Source organism: Rhynchophorus ferrugineus, unplaced genomic scaffold (assembly GCF_030347505.1).
Source record: "Rhynchophorus ferrugineus isolate W39M unplaced genomic scaffold, kcgeb_rfMv2 rfM3, whole genome shotgun sequence".
Lineage (NCBI taxonomy): Eukaryota > Metazoa > Arthropoda > Insecta > Coleoptera > Curculionidae > Rhynchophorus > Rhynchophorus ferrugineus.
This window is the reverse complement of record NW_027472582.1, coordinates 6,592,169-6,610,779: the sequence shown is the minus strand read 5'-3', so window position 1 is coordinate 6,610,779 and position 18,611 is coordinate 6,592,169. Positions and strand designations below refer to the sequence as shown.

The window sequence follows — 18,611 nt, the reverse complement described above, 5'->3', positions numbered from 1 at the left end:
AATATATGCGCGATATTTACAAATATACTACAAGAAGTATTTGGACATCCCTTAATTGGTTTCTGCATGTAAAATTTACATGGACAGATTTTGAGGTAATAAATTGTATTTTCCAGTTTCTAGTCCATTTCTGGATCTTGTTAACTGTATGACTTGAATATTGTAGATTTTCTATAGCCGTAAGCAGTATTATATATTTTGAAATGTCGTAATTTTAATTCTACTCTTCTCGAATAGATCTTGGACTGATTGATCAACCCAGTATAACCAGTATTTGACAATATAATGTAAAATGTTCTTCAAAAAAGACCACCAAAACAAAGTTATACGCCTATAACTCCGCTTATATCCCCTATAGTCCGTCGTTTCTCTTGTGGCAGTCGAGATTGGATATTTTTAGTGGACCGCCCGCTGCAGCAAGTTCGTTCCTGCTTATTCTAATGATTAGTCGAGATGAAGTGATGCTGATCCCCGGAACATATCAATAAACCCGAAATTGGAATGTAATTGGTCGGGCAGCGGGTGGCCAAATTATGACGGTAATAGGTCCGACTTAAACAACGTCGTCTGTACGAACTTTAATTGTTTATTGTCCTAAATCGGAAGGATATCGTCCGCCGCTATAAATAACATTAAATAGGCTAGATGACTGTAATAAAGAATAACAAAAATATTGATTTAACAGGTCAATTGAAAAGTCCCCGGCCTACCATAGTAAAACACATTTTTTGGCAAAATTAGTTTTTTATTCAACGTAATTCCCTTCAACACCGATTATAGCTTTTTTTTATTACTCTTCGTGAGTCCACAATCTGCCCTATTGGCAATAAGTATTTCTTCTGTTTATATTATATATACATGGCATGTAGAAAATCACTTCATTAAGCAATCCTCTGTATAAAATATTATCTTAATTAATTAGTCTTATTCTAATGCTTATTCTAAACTCTACATATGTCCAGTAATCAGATCAGGTGGTGTTAAACGTTTTAGTCTACGCACTTCACTATCACGTCGCATATTTAGCTGGTTAGCGAGTACATTGGGATGCACTGACACTCTTTCGAAGTACTTCACACAAACACGTTGGATTACACTCGTTATAGGTTCTAGAGGAATAGGGCGTTGTATCACTTTATTTGAAATATAGTACGGAGCATCAACAATGGCACGCAGCACCTTATTTTGGAACCGTTGAATGATGGATTTATTAGATTTGCTAGCGGTACCCCATAGTTGAATTCCATATGTCCAAATGGGCTCATACAGCAATACCTTGTTATCTAATGATAACTTGGATTTGCGCCCAATGAGCCAATACATTTGATATAATTTTAGTCCTAGTTGTTTCCGTTTAGAGAGTATGTGCTTCTTCCAGGTTAGGCGTCGATCTAAATGCATACCAAGATATTTAACATGCTCTGCTTGGGGGAGTTGCACGATGATTGATATTTACTGGTGGACATATTCTACGCAGGGTAAACGTTATATGCGTGGATTTTGATTCATTGGCTTTAATGCGCCATGTCTTCAATCATAATTGTATTTGCTCCAGGTGGGTTTGTAGGTTTATTGATACTGTGACTGGATCTTCATGGGATGCTAAGATTGCTGTATCGTCTGCATATGTTGCCACAGTAGTTATTTTTGTGGTGGGCAGATCAGCCGTATACAGAAGATACAGTACTGGACCCAGTACACTACCTTGCGGAACTCCTGAATATATGGGATTTAATTCGGTATGTTCATCGCCTTGATTTACAATAAAATGTCTGTCAGTGAGATACGATTTTAGTAGCTGATAGTCCGGATGAGGGAGAAGTTTCTTTAGTTTAACCTGCAAGCCCGTATGCCATACTTTGTCAAAAGCCTGAGATATGTCTAGGAAAGCAGCCGAACAATATCTTTTGGCATTTAGACCGATTATAGCGACCCTCCAACTTTTTGATACCATTTTTGTAGCACGATTTGTCCTTTGCTTCAAAATAGGCCTTATTTTCGGCGATTATCTCTTCATTCGACGACAATTACTTCCCAGCGAGCATTCTTTTGAGATCTGAGAACAGGAAATAGTCGCTTGGGACCAGATCTGGAGAATACGGTGGATGAGGAAGCAATTCTAAGCCCAATTCATGGATTTTTGCCATCATTTTCACTGACTTGTGACACGGTGCATTGTCTTGGTGAAGCAGCACCTTCTTTTTCTTCAAGTGCGGCCGTTTTTCGGCGATTTCGTCCTTCAAACGGTCGAATAACGCTATGTAATAGTCGGTGTTGATGGTCCTTCCTTTTTCAAGGTAGTCAATGAATATTAATACATGCGCATCCCAAAATGCAGACGCCATAACCTTGTTACCCGACTGTTGCGTTTTCCCACACTTTGGAGCGGGTTCATCGTGTGCAGTCCACTCGGATGACTGACGATTGGACTTCGGAGTAAAATGATGGAGCCATGTTTCATCCATTGTCACATATCGACGCAAATACTCGGGTTTATTACGCTTGATCATCTTCAAACACTGCTCCGAATCATCAAGTCGTCGTTGTTTCGGGTTAAAAGTGAGCTCGCGCGGCACCCACTTTGCCCAGAGCTTTCTCATGCCCAAATATTCGTGAATGATATGATATACACGTTCAGTTGATATCTTTAGAGTGTCTGCTATTTCATTCAATTTCAATGTATGTTCATTCATAATCATTTTGTGGATTTTTGCGCCGGTAACAATCTCTTTTGGGCGTCCACTGTGTTCACCGTCTTTGGGGCCCATTTCACCACGTCTAAACTTAGCATACCAATCTTTGATGGTTGATTTTCCTGGGGGCAGTGTTGGGAAACTCGACATCAGGCCAAGTTTTTGCTTCAACTGTATTTTTCCCTTCACAAACAATGATCCGACAGCTATCAAATTTATACACGCATCTTTTGAGGGTTAGGGCTAACTAAAAAACATATGGATTTAATTCTAGTAGCGCCATCTATGTGGCAGGCCGGGGAGTTTTCAATTGACCTCTTAGATAGGTTAAATAAGGTTTTCGATTATTTTTTTCCGTATTTATTTTTTGAAGACGGTTCAATTTTTTTATTAATTGTTTTTGTTATTTTGTAATAAAATATTTACGATCGACTAGTTCGACTGTTTCGTCGATAGTTCCCAACGCTAGTATAAATCCAAAGTTAGCGACTCAACCGCGTATCAGTACCTCATCTATGACGAAACAACGTCGGTCCATGCCCACACTAATTTTAATTCTGTGTCGATGGTCATGTTTCCTTGACCCAGGCAACGGGTTCATGAATATTCAGAAAAGAAAAAGATTCGACTGTTGAACCCCGCCGTTTCAACACAATATTTTGTATCTATCCCGAACCAAGATCGGTCCGAACACATCCATGCTGAACATCACGTATACACACGTACGTAGTAGTACCATTTTATATTAAAATCAATTAATAACGTTTTGTTTATGCTGTTCGGCATGTAGCTAGCGGAATAAATTATTTATTAGACATGATTTATTGGACGGATTTAATCAAGCGACTTATGGAGAAAGTATACGCTTACGGAATTATGAATATTTCGATTGGTATTCGTTTTCTTCCTTTAATGAGGTAGTGGTGATGGCAGGTTCACATTCACCTGTAGAATGTAACGGTCTTGTTGTGTTAGTGTTATTAGGTCTTGAAATTACAAAAGGTATTATAGTAGGCTCAACCAGTAGGCTACTATTAGCTACGCATTTATAGAAATTTGAATATCGACAGTCAGCCGAGTGGTCTGCACCCGATGAACCTGTTCCATAGCGTGGGAAAACGCAACAGTCGGCTGGCAAGATTATGGCGTCTGTATTTTGGGATGCGCTTGGGATAATTTTCATTGACCACCGTGAAAAAGGAAGGACCATCAACTACGACTATTACATAGCGTCATTGCACCATTTGAAGAACGAAATCGCCGAAAACAGCCGTATTTAAAGAAAAATAAAGTGCTGTTTCACCGAGTCAATGCACGGGGTCAAAAGTTAGTGAAAACGATGGCAAAAATCCATGAATTGGGCTTCGAATTGCTTCCTCATCCACCGTATTCTCCAGATCTGGCCCCCAGCGACTATTTCCCGTTCTCAGATCTCAAAAGAATGCTCACTGGGAATACATTTTCGTCGAATAAAGAGGTGATCGCCGAATCTGAGGCCTATTTTAAAGCAATAAGGACAATCGAAAGGACAAATCGTGCTACAAAAAAGGCATCGAAAATTTGGAGGGTCGCTATAATCAGTGTATCATTGAAGGGAATTATGTTGAATAAAAAAAAAACTAATTTTACCACAAAAATGTGTTTTACTATGGTAGGTCGGGAACTTTTCAATTGACCTGTTAAACTACTTTCTGACTATTTCAGCATATTAAGATAATACGACTTCATCTACACAAAAAAATAGAAATAACAATAAGAGGGATACAGACCCACTCCGTATACCTTAATATCAATCGTATTATGTGTAAATAATGCGTCCTCGAATTTTCCATTTTCCCACGTAACGCCGCGACGCAAAAAGGAATCAATTTTCATTTTCCCGTATGTCTTCTTCAGTTTCGGTGGAAAAAAATGGTCGTTCTATCAGCTGGATAACTGCCTGGCAAAAAAGAGATATTGTTAGACGTCGAGTTTCTAGGAAATACAATTTCGTTTTATTTCTATTCGAATGTCTTAATAAATTCCCGCTTTTTTCTGGTTGTTTCTTGTGAAACAGTTCCTTCCTTTGTCGACGAAACGAGTATATACCACATGTTGTATATGTAGTAGGGTGATCCACAACATCCTCGTTATCGTTCTCTCAGTGAAACTACTTTTATAGCAGCTACACGATTTATGGAAGGGCGTCGCCATATGTTACGCTTATAAGGTAATTTTAAAGGATTTAAAATAGATGGCGTTGCTGTATATTACATCACATACGGTACATTAAATTAACCAACTTTGTTGAAGCCTCACTTTTTAGTTCATGGAAAATGTATGAATTTGTATCGGATCACTATCAACTACAATTGACGCATTTGGAGCCTAGTACTGCGCGAAAAACAGCCGAAATACGAACAAAGACACAACCATGTTATTCTTCAACATAGCAACACTCGATCGCATATTGTAAAATCGTTGAAAACATACTCGTAAACCCGCCGTATTCTCCAGACCTTACTGCTTCCAATTACTACAGTCTGAGCAACGCTTCGCTTCTTATGCAGATACCAAAAAAATCGTTCTTTAGAGGTGGAATTCGTCAGTTTTGCCTGAAAGATGGGAAAAAGTATGATTTATCAATAGAAAATACTTGTCTCTGACATTATGTGACCCTATCGTGGTAATTTTGTTGATATTTCCATATCTAGAATATATTATATTTTTATATCAATAATATATAATACCCTCACAAAATTTACTATATATACTCAATGTATAGTCTCATATTCTCTATAACCTGTTCTTGTTCTTCGATTGCCAACAAAAAGAGTGTTTTATTTTTTCTCGATGTCATAAAATACTCAGTCATATATAACAAATACTCATAAATAGATGTAGACACATGTACATAACAAACCGTAATTCATTTATGGCATATCTGCGGCGCTATTCAAATGAACAATTAGCTGTTTTAGATATCCCTTATTCCAATCACCGGAAATATATTGGAATATTTCGGTAGACGAAACATTAGGTTCATGCATATTTTGATCAGCGATTTTAAAACGGCTTCTTATCATTGATAATATAGCGACACAGTATCCAATTAACGATGATGGTACCGATCCAATCATCGATCCATTTTCCCACTTCTGCAGCATTTGGTGTGGTAATCAGAAGGCTTTATGCCTTGTGGATATACTGGATTTTGATCAGCGACTTTAAAAAACTTCTAATCATTGGTAACAGCTTGCTTCCTTCCTATCTTGCTGGTAATATGGGTATACAGTGTCCAGTTAACGATGATGGTTTGATACCGATCCAATCATCGATCCATTTTCCCACTTCTGCAGCATTTGGTGTGGTAATCAGAAGGCTTTATGCCTTGTGGATATACTGGATTTTGATCAGCGGCTTTAAAAAACTTCTAATCACTGGTAACAGCTTGCTTCCTTCCCATCTTGCTGGTAATATGGGTATACAGTGTCCAGTTAACGATGATGGTTTGATACCGATCAAATCGTCGATCCATTTTCCCACTTCTGCAGCATTTGGTGTGGTAATCAGAAGGCTTTATGTCTTGTGGATATGCTGGATTTTGATCAGCGACTTTAAAAAACTTCTAATCATTGGTAACAGCTTGCTGCCTTCCCATCTTGCTGGTAATATGGGTATGCAGTGTCCAGTTAACCATGATGGTTTGATACCGATCAAATCGTCGATCCATTTTCCCACTTCTGCAGCATTTGGTGTGGTAATCAGAAGGCTTTATGCTCTTAAATGTTTCCCATCGAATATAAACGTATCGAAACAATTGATTCATCAGCTATTAAGCTGTCTCAAAGTCTTTGTCATTACCTTTAAATCATTAATACTAAACTCGAAAATTAGAATATGACGAAGCACCATCGCCATATGCTTGTAAAAGTGTTTAATAGGCTTCATCAGCAGATGTCTTCAAATCAAACAACAGAAATAATGAATGACGAAAATACAATTTTGAGAATTCCATAATTAGACTCTGTAAACTTAACAGGTCAATTCAAAAGTCCCCGGCCGGGCACATAGATGGCGCTACTAGAACTACATTCATGTGGTTTTGAGTTAGCCCTAACCATCAAAAGATGTGTGTATAAATTTCACAGCTGTCGGATCATTAGTTTGTGAGTTATAACATTTTGAGTGAAGCAACTTTTCTTATTGTAAAAGAAATGAATAAAAGGGAATTTAGCGTGTTAATAAAATACTGCTCCTTGAAAGGAAGAAAACAGTTGAAGCAAAAACTTGGCTTGATGTCGAGTTTCCGGACACTACTCCAGGAAAATCAACCATCAAGGATTGGTGTGCTAAGTTTAGACGTGGTGAGATGAACACCGAAGACGGTGAACGGAGCGGACGTCGAAAAGAGGTTGTTACCGAAGAAATTATTAAAAAAACACAAAATAATTTTGAATGACAGACACTCTAAAGATATCAATTGAACATGTACATCATATCATTCACGAATATTTGGGTATGAGGAAGCTTTGTGCAAAGTGGGTGCCGCGCGAGCTCACTCATCATATGTGACAATGGATGAAACATGGCTCCATCATTTCACTCCGAAGTCCAATCGACAGACATCCGAGATATGATAGGTTTGCACACGATGAACCCGCTCCAAAGCGTGGCAAAACGTAACAGTCGACTGAAAAGGTTATGTCGTCTGTATTTTGGGATGCGCATGGAATAATTTTCATTGACTACCTTGAAAAAGGAAGGACCATCAACAGCGACTATTACATAGCGTTATTGGGCCGTTTGAAGGACGAAATCGCCAAAAAAACGGCCGCATTTGAAGAAAAATAAAGTGCTATTTCATCAAGATAATGCACCGTGTCACAAGTCGGTGAAACCGACGGCAAAAATCCATGAATTGGGCTTCGAATTGCTTCCTCATCCACCGTATTCTCCAGGTCTAGTCCCCAGCGACTATTTCCTATTCTCAGATCTCAAAATGATGCTCGCTGGGAAGACATTTTCGTCGAATGAAGAGGTGATCGCCGAAACTGAGGCCTATTTTGAAGCAAGGATAAATTATACTACAAAAATGGTATCGAAAAGTTGGAGGGTCGCTATAATCAGTGTATCACCCCTTGAAGAGAATTATGTTGAATCAAAAAACTAATTTTGCCAAAAAAAGTGTTTTACTAGTTAGCCGGGAACTTTTCAATTGAGCTGTTAATAATACAAAAGGGAAAAGTCTTATCTTATGTAGAAAAATGTCAAAACTATCGAATTTAATGATAGTTGGCATTTTGATGAATAGATATTGCTGATCAAGTTATATGCAAGCACTTAATAATTCATCTATACTACTAAGAAAAAACTAAATTAACCAAACATTAAGAGCATTCACCAAATTGTTACTATTACTGTTAAGATTTGGTGATATTACCAATTAAATAGTAGAACTAATATGCCCAATTCTAGTGCTATAAATTACATTCAAATTGGTAAAATGAAAAACGAAGAGAAAAGATTGCAAACCGGGAAAAAATCGACTTTGACGTATTTAGGAAATTTTCAAGATTCTTCAATGTTTAATAGTTGTTTTATTGATACATGGTATTTTTATCAATAGATATCGCTGATCTAGATACATTCAAGCACTTAGTAATGAATCTACGCTGCTTAGGAAAAACTAAATTAACCAGACATATCAACATCATTCAACTAATTGTTACTAAGAGTTAATAGCACTATCAATTAAGTACCACAACTAAAACGCTTAATTCCACCAATTCAATTTTTTGAATGCCACTAATCACATTACATTACATGATAAAAGAACGAAAAAATCGGAAACTTCATTTAAAAAATATCAACAATCCAACCAATCTGATCCAACTCAATATAATCACCATTTATGTCGTAATATAATTTTTGTTATAATTAACCGAAATCACGTTTTATCTATCCAACCATTTTTTCATCAATGTGTTAATAACCTATATTAATTTCTTTTATTTTTTTTTAGGTCGGACTCCAAACCGAAAATCCACAACGAGCCTAAGTCAAAGCGCAACTCCCGCAATCCAAAAGTTAAAAAACCCACCAGGAAGAAAAATATGTCAATCGGTTCTGGAAACAACAAAAATGATGGAGATCATACGCCTTCCGAGAACACAGCGGAAGCTACTCATACGCGCGATTCAGGTAATTGGTGTCAGCCACCAGGAAAAAAATCCGCATAAAGTGCTTTGCTTGATTAATTAGTTCATTCATAAAAACCTTTCTTTTCATACTAACAAAAAACCGCCAAAAAACATTCACTTTCCTTCTTTTTTATAATTTTTTTATCACCAGTCATTCATCCTTTGATTAATCGATCTTATATTCAACTATAAAGTAACCCCTCTTGACATTCTAATTTTTTCAGCGACTAAAATTCACTGTCACTTTTGGATAGCCAAATTTCATTCCACAGGACTTTGATTCCTCAAAACGTTTTAAAGGTGATGGGGCTTTATTTGTAAAAACCAACATTTATTATGATCACTGGAGTCTTATGTTAATTTGTCCAATCAAAAAAATACATCAGCACCAAATATTCTGCTGCTCTTGCTGGCTTCATCTTCTTCATCATTTTGGTTTAATACTGACGATTACTTTCCCACAAATTTTGTTATATAGTATCCTTTATTTTATTTATATATAACATTTACCTTCCTATGTTGTTTATATATGTCTAATTCTATTAAAATTCTTTATTCAATTATGCAATTTTTATGATCATTCCGGTATTATTAATCATAGTACCAAGTTAAATATCATATTTTTTAAAAATAACATATATACATTTTTGTAACAAATATATTAAGGTATAAACAGAAGTATCAAGCTTTTGAATAAATCTAAAGATGACTGAAGATCGGTATTACTAATAAACCGCATTTATATTTACAATTAATATAAACATATAACAAGTTATATAAACATTCGCCATATTTATATAACTAATAATAAGCTGCTCTGATCATATATATTAAACATAATTTCATTTGTTCCTTTTCCATTTCCTGGCTCTTTTTTCTTTAAAATCATACTAACAGCATGATAAATATGTTAAAATATAATTTACTTTACTGTCTAATCATTTTTTCTTTGTTTTCTTTCAGCACTAGTTTTTATTCATGTTAGATGGCCAAAACAAACTGTTATTGTATTTAAATTATATATTTTATAATATATGTATTATTTAATATACATAATTCAATAATATTTTTGGAGTATAAAATAACACCTTGCCATCCCATTCCTTTATTTATAATTCAACAAAGGGCATTAGAAATGATCGTTGATGGTCACTTGTTTCAAAGGAAGAATTGATAACCTGGAAAAACTTCTAGAAAAATAATGTATATTGAAATCCTTGACAAAACAGTCACAAATCAGAGGGCGCTAAATTTAACAAATAGGATGAATCCTGCAACTGATAATACTTGGCGGTGAGATGACATTTTTTACTGCAGTGTCTCGATTTCATTCAGGATATGAAGATGCTCCTAAATCATTGTAAATCATGCTTTTCATTGTAAATTAAAACTTGATATGAACAAGATTTCATAATATAAGAAGTCCAGCCGAAAGAGATCTTGCGTTTACAAGCATCCAGACATTTTTATTCTCGAAAAAAGCTTTACTTCGGTGCTATTATTTGTTATAAGTGGTTTGTTATATGTGTTTTTATGATTAATATTAACTTTATAAATTTATTAGATGTATTAGCTGCCAGTAAATGGTAAAATAGAAACTGGGGCGTTATTGTCTACAGGGTCTCTAAAAACAATATCAATTATATACTTCTGACCTTACCTATCTCTTTTCGCTCTAGTGATACCATAAAAATCGACATATTTACACATTTTGTCATTTTAGTTCAGAAGGCTCTTAATCAACACTTCGACGACACGTCAATGGAAATTTTATCGTACCTGGATAAAGCAGCAACAGACGAACTAACCCATAAGGTAATGAAAATGGTAGTACACATGTACGGTTCGTTCGTATATGAACAAGCTGTAGAATTTCTCGGCGTCGATAACTACCAGCGAATAGAAAAAGGGGTAACACCGGAAGAGTTGAATAATATATTTGAAAAGTGCAAAAAGGAAAATAAATCTAATGAATTGGCGATAACGCCGTTCAATCGAATATTTAATAACCAGTTTGGAAATCAGTTGGAGCATATCTCTCGTCAAGAAGCTCTAAAAAGGCATACCATAACAAAACAAACACAGTCTGATTTTGCAGAACAAGTTCATAATAATGACCAATTTGGTGAGTTTCAATTAATTTTACAGATGTTATATATGAATAATTTAATAAAGCTCTATTAATTTTATAAATAATTATGGCAAGACTTGTAATAAAAACCATAAATAAATACAAAACACTTTTTCCGCCATTCTTTCATTACTTCCTTTTCTGTATTCATTCCCTTTAAATTTTTCTTTTATCTATTTTACACAAGTGTGACACTTCGGTATAATACACATCCACAATTTACAATACACAATTTGTATTATGTTAGAAAAGTGAAAAAGTAATCCCTATTTTTTATATTTAAAGATGAATGGTACTTTAGTTGTCGCTCTCTATAAACTATACATAACATTCCATAATAAAACGTATGGTCTAAAGAAGCATACGTAAACTTTTCATAACCATAATACATTGAGTATCGATTATGTAAACGTTGTACTATTTTGTTCCAACCTTTTTCTGCTTGGCTTTCATCCTAAATCTTTTTTTCTTTAGATCTGGACGAAATAGCTCGTAAACTGAACAAAATCGGAACCGAAATGAAAAATGTTACTGAAGCACACGGTCAAACCAACGATAGAACTGATGAAACGGGCTTTAACGCGCCGGATATTACGAATATTAGTGAGGTCGGTACGTCTTCTTCCGGGGGTTCTCACCTCGTCTTTCAAAAGAACGGACAGCAACTGTACATCTCGCACGCAAGGACAGTTGTAGACCTTGCAAGCAACGAGGTCACATTGAAATTCGATGGAGATCAGGGCAAGGAGAACGTTATATGCACTGAGAAATCAGTAATAGTCCAACACGATTCAGTTAAAGTCACATCAGCCATGGACGAATATAAATCATTGTCGGAACTGTTGAATTCAACAGATCCGCATTACGATACTTACTTGCCAAAAATTCCCATAGACACGGAAATGACGGAATTGAATACTGAGGCTTTAGTGGGCGAGGAAATCTTAAAACAAGGTATAACATTTTACTACTACGGTAACGTAATTGAGTACGAAATGAGCAATCAACATGTTTTAGGAGCGAGAGAGTCAAAACCGGTCCTGTTGGAAAATATGTTTGATGAAGTAGGTCATATGGGAAAAGTAAAACATAATCAACAAGATATAGCGATGAAATCGGATCTACTCTTAGAAAGACCCGTTCAGGCCTCGGTAAATATTACCAGAAAATCCACATATAATCACAGTAATTTAAGGTTTGTCAACCATAACCAGGATATAAGTTTAATAATTGAAGAAACTACCCAGGAAAAAGTAACCAGTAAAAGAAATGAAAATAATCAAAACCCGTCTCGATATCTAGAAAATGATTCGAATATAATTAGTCTAAATAAACTTCCAGTTAAAGAACAAAATATCATTAAAGAAAATGCCATTGAAACTCGCAAAAAGGTAATTGCAACAATTCGAGCTCGTGGACTTTTTAATGTTGAGAGAGGCAGTATGAATCTTTCAGTGGAACATTACACATCAGAGGATAAACAGGCGCTAGTACTTAAAAAATCCACCACAAAAATACCATATATGGTCATTAAAAATCCTATAACCGGATATGTTGATGAAAATCAAATTATCTTATTAAAGCAGGCTCTTAAAGAATCTATCAGAAGAGGAAGAATAAAGATTCTCCATAACGTATTCATTGCCAGAGCAGATCTAACAGGTAGAACGATATTAAGCAGAAGGGATAATCTAAATGAAATTCCGCACGGGGCTGTCCAAGTTATCCAAAAATTGCCTAGAGCATCAAACAATATTAACAATATAGAAAACAAAGAGAATATTTCAGCCAACCAACAAAAAACAGTAGATGTATTACGTGCACATACAAAAGGTATCCCTGATGATGCACACCCAAAAAATAAAAATTACGTATCCGCTGAAGATATGTATAAAGAAATTTGGTGTGGTTCTTCTGATGAAGAACAAGAGGAAATTGGTATTGAAGGAACTACAGTGATGGAAAATATACCAGACAGTACCAAGACAAATAAACAATTCTTCAAAAGAATAGAAAACCATGTTGGTTCAAATGTTTCCAAGAACTACCTTAAAATGAAAACTAATGCTAGTGCATCAGAAAACATAGGTATTGTGCTAGATGAAAATGAAAACGTCAAAGAGTCAATCGAAGATCCATATATTTTTAACGAACAAGATAGTTTTGATATCACTCCACCTAAATTCATGAGGCGTGTATCAAATAAATTGGGTAAAATTGGTGAAATTAAAGGGTTATCTAAAAAGCAAAAAATATATATCAATTCTGATGGTAAACAGAGAAAAACATATGATAATGATATATCGAAATATGACTTAAAAATACAAACTAATACTAATGCACTGAAAACTATAGGGAATGTATCAGATAAAAATAACAAGCAGTCAACCCAAACCCAGCTCAGTTCTGATGGTGTACCAAAGAAAATTAGTATCAGCACACTACTAGATAAAAGTAAGAAGTTATCCAAGAAAACTAAAATTGAAATTAGTTCTGATAGAGATACACAAAAAACCATAAAGAATATATCAGATGCATTAATTGAAACTGATAAATCTAAAAAGGCATTTAAGAAAAAGCTTCAAATCACCTCTGTCTCTGATCAAAAGAAAACACGTGATGATCACGTTCCTAAATATGATCTTAAAGTGCAAACTGGTAGGGAGGCATCAGAAGGAATTATCAACGTTTCAGGAAAAAATAAAGCTTTCAGAAATCTTTTTTCTAGTTCTGATGATGAAGAAGATCCTATAAATGCTAAGAGAAAGTTATTGAAAAAAAGGAAAATTCAGATCAGTTCTCGTGCTGATCAAGAGAAAACTTGTGATAATGATGTACAAATCAAAGCCTTAGAAAAAGTGATGAATATATCAAATAAGCATAACATACCTAAAGAGCCTCCCAAACCCTATTATACCAGTTCTGATGAGGACCAAAGTGAAATGTATACCAATAAAACTAAAAAATTGTCAAAGAGGCGAAAAATTAATACCGATCAAAGAAAAATCTCTAAAGATGGCGTTAAGTTAATTAATAGACAATCACTCAAAGCTCATTGCTTCAGTTCTGATGACAAACACGCATTAGAAAAAACTTATAAACCTACAATTTTATCTAAGAAGAGGATATTTCCAATTATTTCTGATGATGAGCAGGAGGATATAGATGTATCAGAAAACATATCAAATGACAAAAATAAAGAGACAATTAAACTACAGTATGATTTTGAAACAAATGTTCTGCCAATGAAACCATATGTATTGAAACTACAAACTGATGCAAATACATTACAAAATTACAAAACCAAACAGGAGACAGTTAATATTATATATAACTGTGATGATGATGAGCAAAAAAGCAATATAGCCACACCTAAAACACTAAAAAATTCATCTGATGTGTTAAATAAAACTAAAAAGAAAAAAATCTGTTCTAATATCCACTATGATAACAATGTTAAAGTACTAAATGATGCTAATATACGAGGAAACATTGATAATATTTCTTACAAAAAAACCAAGAAAGGGGAAAAAAATAATGATTTTGATGTTATTGTTGGTGGTGCGTTAGAAAAATTAGAAAATCCAAAAAAACATACCTGCTTCAGTAGTCGTAAGGAAACTGCTAGTACTAGTAACGTTGATGCTTCAGTCAACAAAGAAAAGAAGCTTAAGGGAGCCAAGCCCAGAAATATTAAGAAAACACCATATAAGGATGTTGACAAAGTAAGGATTACACGAAGTAATTCCGCTGGTGCTAGTGGGAAAATGTTGGACGTCAACGTATCTAAAAGGCACAATAAAACATCAAAGACAACTGACTCTCGAAACATTATCAGCTCAACTAATAACTCTACTTGTGAAATATCCTATGGTACTCAGGACGAAGACGCAGATAATACCTACAAAAATGTGAAGGAGATTGTACATATGTCATCCGACCCGGCGTTCGTTCAGATTGATGGCGTGATGTTCAACCTGACTGATATTATCGGAGGCGTGATGACTCCATCTAAACCCAAACGAGATGAGGAAGAACCGAAACCGAGCAAATCAACGAAGACGTTGAAGAAAAATCTGAGTCTAAGTTCAACCCAGCTTAAACGTAAAGTAAGTGTCAAAGCCGTAAAAGCCATGATGAGTGACCGATTTATTAAACGTTCGCAGGTTTTATCATTATCAACATGTGTGAACAACAGCCTCAAATCTTTGGAGATGACCCACAAGAGGTTTAAGAGATATATCTGGGCGATGAAACGTGACCTGTCGAAAGGAGTGGAGAATACAATGTTACAGAAGGATATGAGAACGTTGAAGGTACTGCAAACTATTATGATCAAGGCAATGGCTAACTATCGAAATAGAAGAGCGTTGATGTTGAACATTAACAAGAACAAATCAACTTCCCGGGGGGTGAAGGTACCTGAAAACAGCCTAAAACTGAAAGAAGCGAAGGATAATCCGACGACAGAAAAAGATGAAGGAAAAATTGGTAAGGAAAAAAAATCTCAATTTAATTTCCGGTATTTTTTATATCTCCTTATATTTTATTATATCTCTTTTGTGACCTAGTCTATGTAAACACATTTTTTTATTAATTACATCTTAATACTATTTTAATTTACAAATCAGTTTATTACTACTGTTCCTTTGTACTTGCATTAATAAATAAGCAATGCGTGTACAGGATTAATACATACAGTATGTATTTCCTAAATAAAATAAAACTAAATTACTTAAGCTAAAGTTAAGAATACACTTATACTCTATAAGTTCGTGTGGTTTGGTTCGCATCTTCTGATTTCCTGTGTGTTGTCCAGTAGCTTCCACATTTCTGTGACTTATCACTTCGTATATCCATTTGATTTCGAGGCCGTCGTGCAGCTCTTCCTTGATTACGTAGCGATAAGCATTGATAATTAATCGTAAAACTTTGTTTTGGCATCGTTGGATTAACCCATATCCCACCAATTATATCTTTCGACTAACCAGTTCAGTTGTTTGACTTTGAGTCTAATCGGCTCTGCTTTTTGTCTAACATGATATTTCCAATTTAACATACTAACAGGTAGCAGCGAAATAGGTCTGTAAGATCTAACTTGTTCTGACCGGTTTGTCAGGCTTTTTACGCATAATTATTCGAGCAACTTTAAGAACATGTCTCAGTCTCGGCTTTTCGTGGCAGCTCTTTTAATAAGCCTGGTGAAATATCATCAACTCCAGGAGCCTTTTTAGGTCTGAGGTTTTTATCAGTTCCTGTAGCAACTTCCATTGGAGAAATCAGATTTACAGCTACACCAAGCTGATAAACAGGATTTATATCTATTGTAGATTTTATATAATTCGATTGGAATACGTTAGCTAAATGTTGAATGCGAATAATTTTGCTTTTTCGTCGTTGCGTCGAGCCCATTCTCTCGAACCCGGCGCTAGTCTTATAATTGGTATCTCAACGTTGCTTTCCATAGCGAGTAATATTTGTCTGTTTCCGGGCTTGAACTACTTTTATATCTATAATATCCTGTTATATTTACAAAGCTTAATTGAACAAGTATTATTAGAGACTTTAAGATCATAATTCATATCGGAAAACCGAAATAATTTTTTCCCAACCTTATTGTTTTTCACTGTTTAAATTAAGTTTATTTAATAGTGAATCAGAGTACAAAGAAGGATGATCAGGGAAAATGTCCTCAGTATTACGAGGAAGATCAACTTACACTAAATTATTACAAGCCAGAGGAAAGAACACGTTCACCACCTATCGGTATTAGGGATTATTTCATTAGATCTGAGGCAGATTCAGGTAAAGTTGGTTTCCTGTCGAAATAACTATTTTATATAATCGCTAATCAGTAACGATGGTGTTACTAATATAATAATATAATTTTGTCTGAAGCCTCTTTGGTGTCCGCCCTGATCTACTGGCTGCTTTAATTCTTAGGCACTGTTTTCTCTTCCAATGCTTTTAGTTCTAGTTCCTTTATCTTATTCTGTATTGCATAGATGATTTTATAGATAGCGACGACGAGGAAACTGAAGAATTTCCAGGCGACATAATGACAAGATTCCGGAAACGGAAGTTATATGCCGACGATAGCATAGTATCTGATCTCCGTCAACTAGATGAAACAATGGGTAAGATTTGGTCATAGGGTTGTCTTTTCTTCGAAACCCCGTAAAACAAGGAGAATTTTTAGATCATCCATCGTACGAATCATCGCATGTTTATTATAGAGGTTCCACACCCTCCAATAGAAAATACAATATGGATATGAAACGCAAAAAATCTCTAAGGAGTTACAACAGAAAGTAAGTAGCAATATAGTCTGTTCAAAGTTATTTTGTACATACGTCATCTAACTTTATGACATTAAAACGTCGCAATGTTGCCGCATCAACTTTGAATTTTAGTTCAGTTTGGCTTTATTCACACAACAAAATTCTAATCTAAATAAAATAATTGTTATCAAAATGTTATCAAATATAATTTATGTTAACATTATGGTAAATGTAAAAACTACGGTTAATTATACAACCACAATAGTTTATAGGTTAGAGTTATAACCTGTTGTCACTATTGCTTTCAAGAATGTTGCATACGTCTGACAACCGGACGACTTTGACAGACTCACTTGTTTACTTGGAACTAATCAGACAGCATTGTGTCTCTTTTTATCTAGAATAAAATGAGAAGGAAAGTATTGTCTGATTCTGAAACGACTTTACAAATTGTGGCAGGAAATACAATAAGCATCATAATGACGTATCTACAAAAAAACTTGAAATTATTATATTAACTTTTTTATAACGTTTAAAAAAATGCAATATAATTTTAATTTCGGAAAAATAATCGTGTAGGCCTTGATATTTTTTTGTTTGAATTTTCTAAAATGTATCATCGTTTATTATATCTTTTAATTTGGTTTTTATTGAAAGTGTTTAACGAATATATATTTTATTACAGGTAACAGTACAGAAGAGTAGCGGTTGTCTTAACAAAAAAAAATATCAGACGTTTCCATTTCAGACAGTATTTCCCTCTGTTGAAATGGAAACGTTTCTGCATGAAAGTTAAGGCGATAGCTAAAAAAGTTCCTATTAATGTGCAATTACAATGATCTCAACTTCGTAATAAAAATGATCTCTACATAGTAATCTAGTCCGTTAAGAACATGAGAAGTGTGTCAAGTTTTTTGTTTCATGCTGATTAGTAGTGAAGACTGATAACTACAAAAAATTGAAGTCAGTGTCAAAATGTTTTTTTAGAAATGTATATTTTTTTGTTTTCGTTCTATTATGTGACTTGATGGACTAGATTAAAAGTAAAAGTTTCTATGCTCAAAAATGTAGTTAGGCTAAAAAATTATATAATTTCGTATTATTTAGCTGTAAGTTTATTTGTTTTTTTCATTTTTCTTGTTCTATAAGCCTAAATGTTTTTTGTTCATTCATTTATGTTTATTGGACTATTTTGATGAATAAATATTTTTCTCACAAACAGTATTTAATTAATTATTTACATAATAATATATCAGTCTACTTGAATACTGCTAACCACAGCACACTTAGCATTATATATCTTGAGAACTGATATGTAAGGAAT

The 18,611-nt window shown here is 34.7% G+C and overlaps 2 protein-coding genes across 4 annotated transcripts in view; both read left to right on the top strand.

Annotated features, from left to right (window-relative positions):
• LOC143193813 (uncharacterized) overlaps window positions 1-8,797 on the top strand; it is a 108,906-nt gene extending 100,109 nt beyond the window's left edge. Inside the window, exon 22 of the mRNA XM_076400216.1 lies at window positions 8,698-8,797. The gene's annotated coding sequence lies outside the window, so the exon portion shown is untranslated. The remainder of the gene's footprint in view (window positions 1-8,697) is intronic.
• Window positions 8,798-10,466: 1,669 nt separating this feature from the next.
• On the top strand, window positions 10,467-18,506 carry LOC143193812 (uncharacterized). Of its 3 annotated transcripts, none has more exons than XM_076400211.1 (7): window positions 10,523-11,000; window positions 11,481-11,960; window positions 12,024-15,497; window positions 16,659-16,811; window positions 17,024-17,143; window positions 17,206-17,317; window positions 17,973-18,506. In XM_076400211.1, the coding sequence occupies exons 1-7, from the start codon at window positions 10,637-10,639 to the stop codon at window positions 17,974-17,976; spliced, it is 4,707 nt and encodes a 1,568-aa protein (XP_076256326.1). In that variant the 5' UTR covers window positions 10,523-10,636; the 3' UTR covers window positions 17,977-18,506. The 3 variants fall into 3 exon arrangements, with proteins under 3 accessions (XP_076256327.1, XP_076256326.1, XP_076256325.1); XM_076400210.1 differs by having other exon boundaries at window positions 11,481-15,115; window positions 15,173-15,497; XM_076400212.1 differs by having other exon boundaries at window positions 10,467-11,000; window positions 11,481-15,497.
• Window positions 18,507-18,611: the final 105 nt, after the last annotated feature.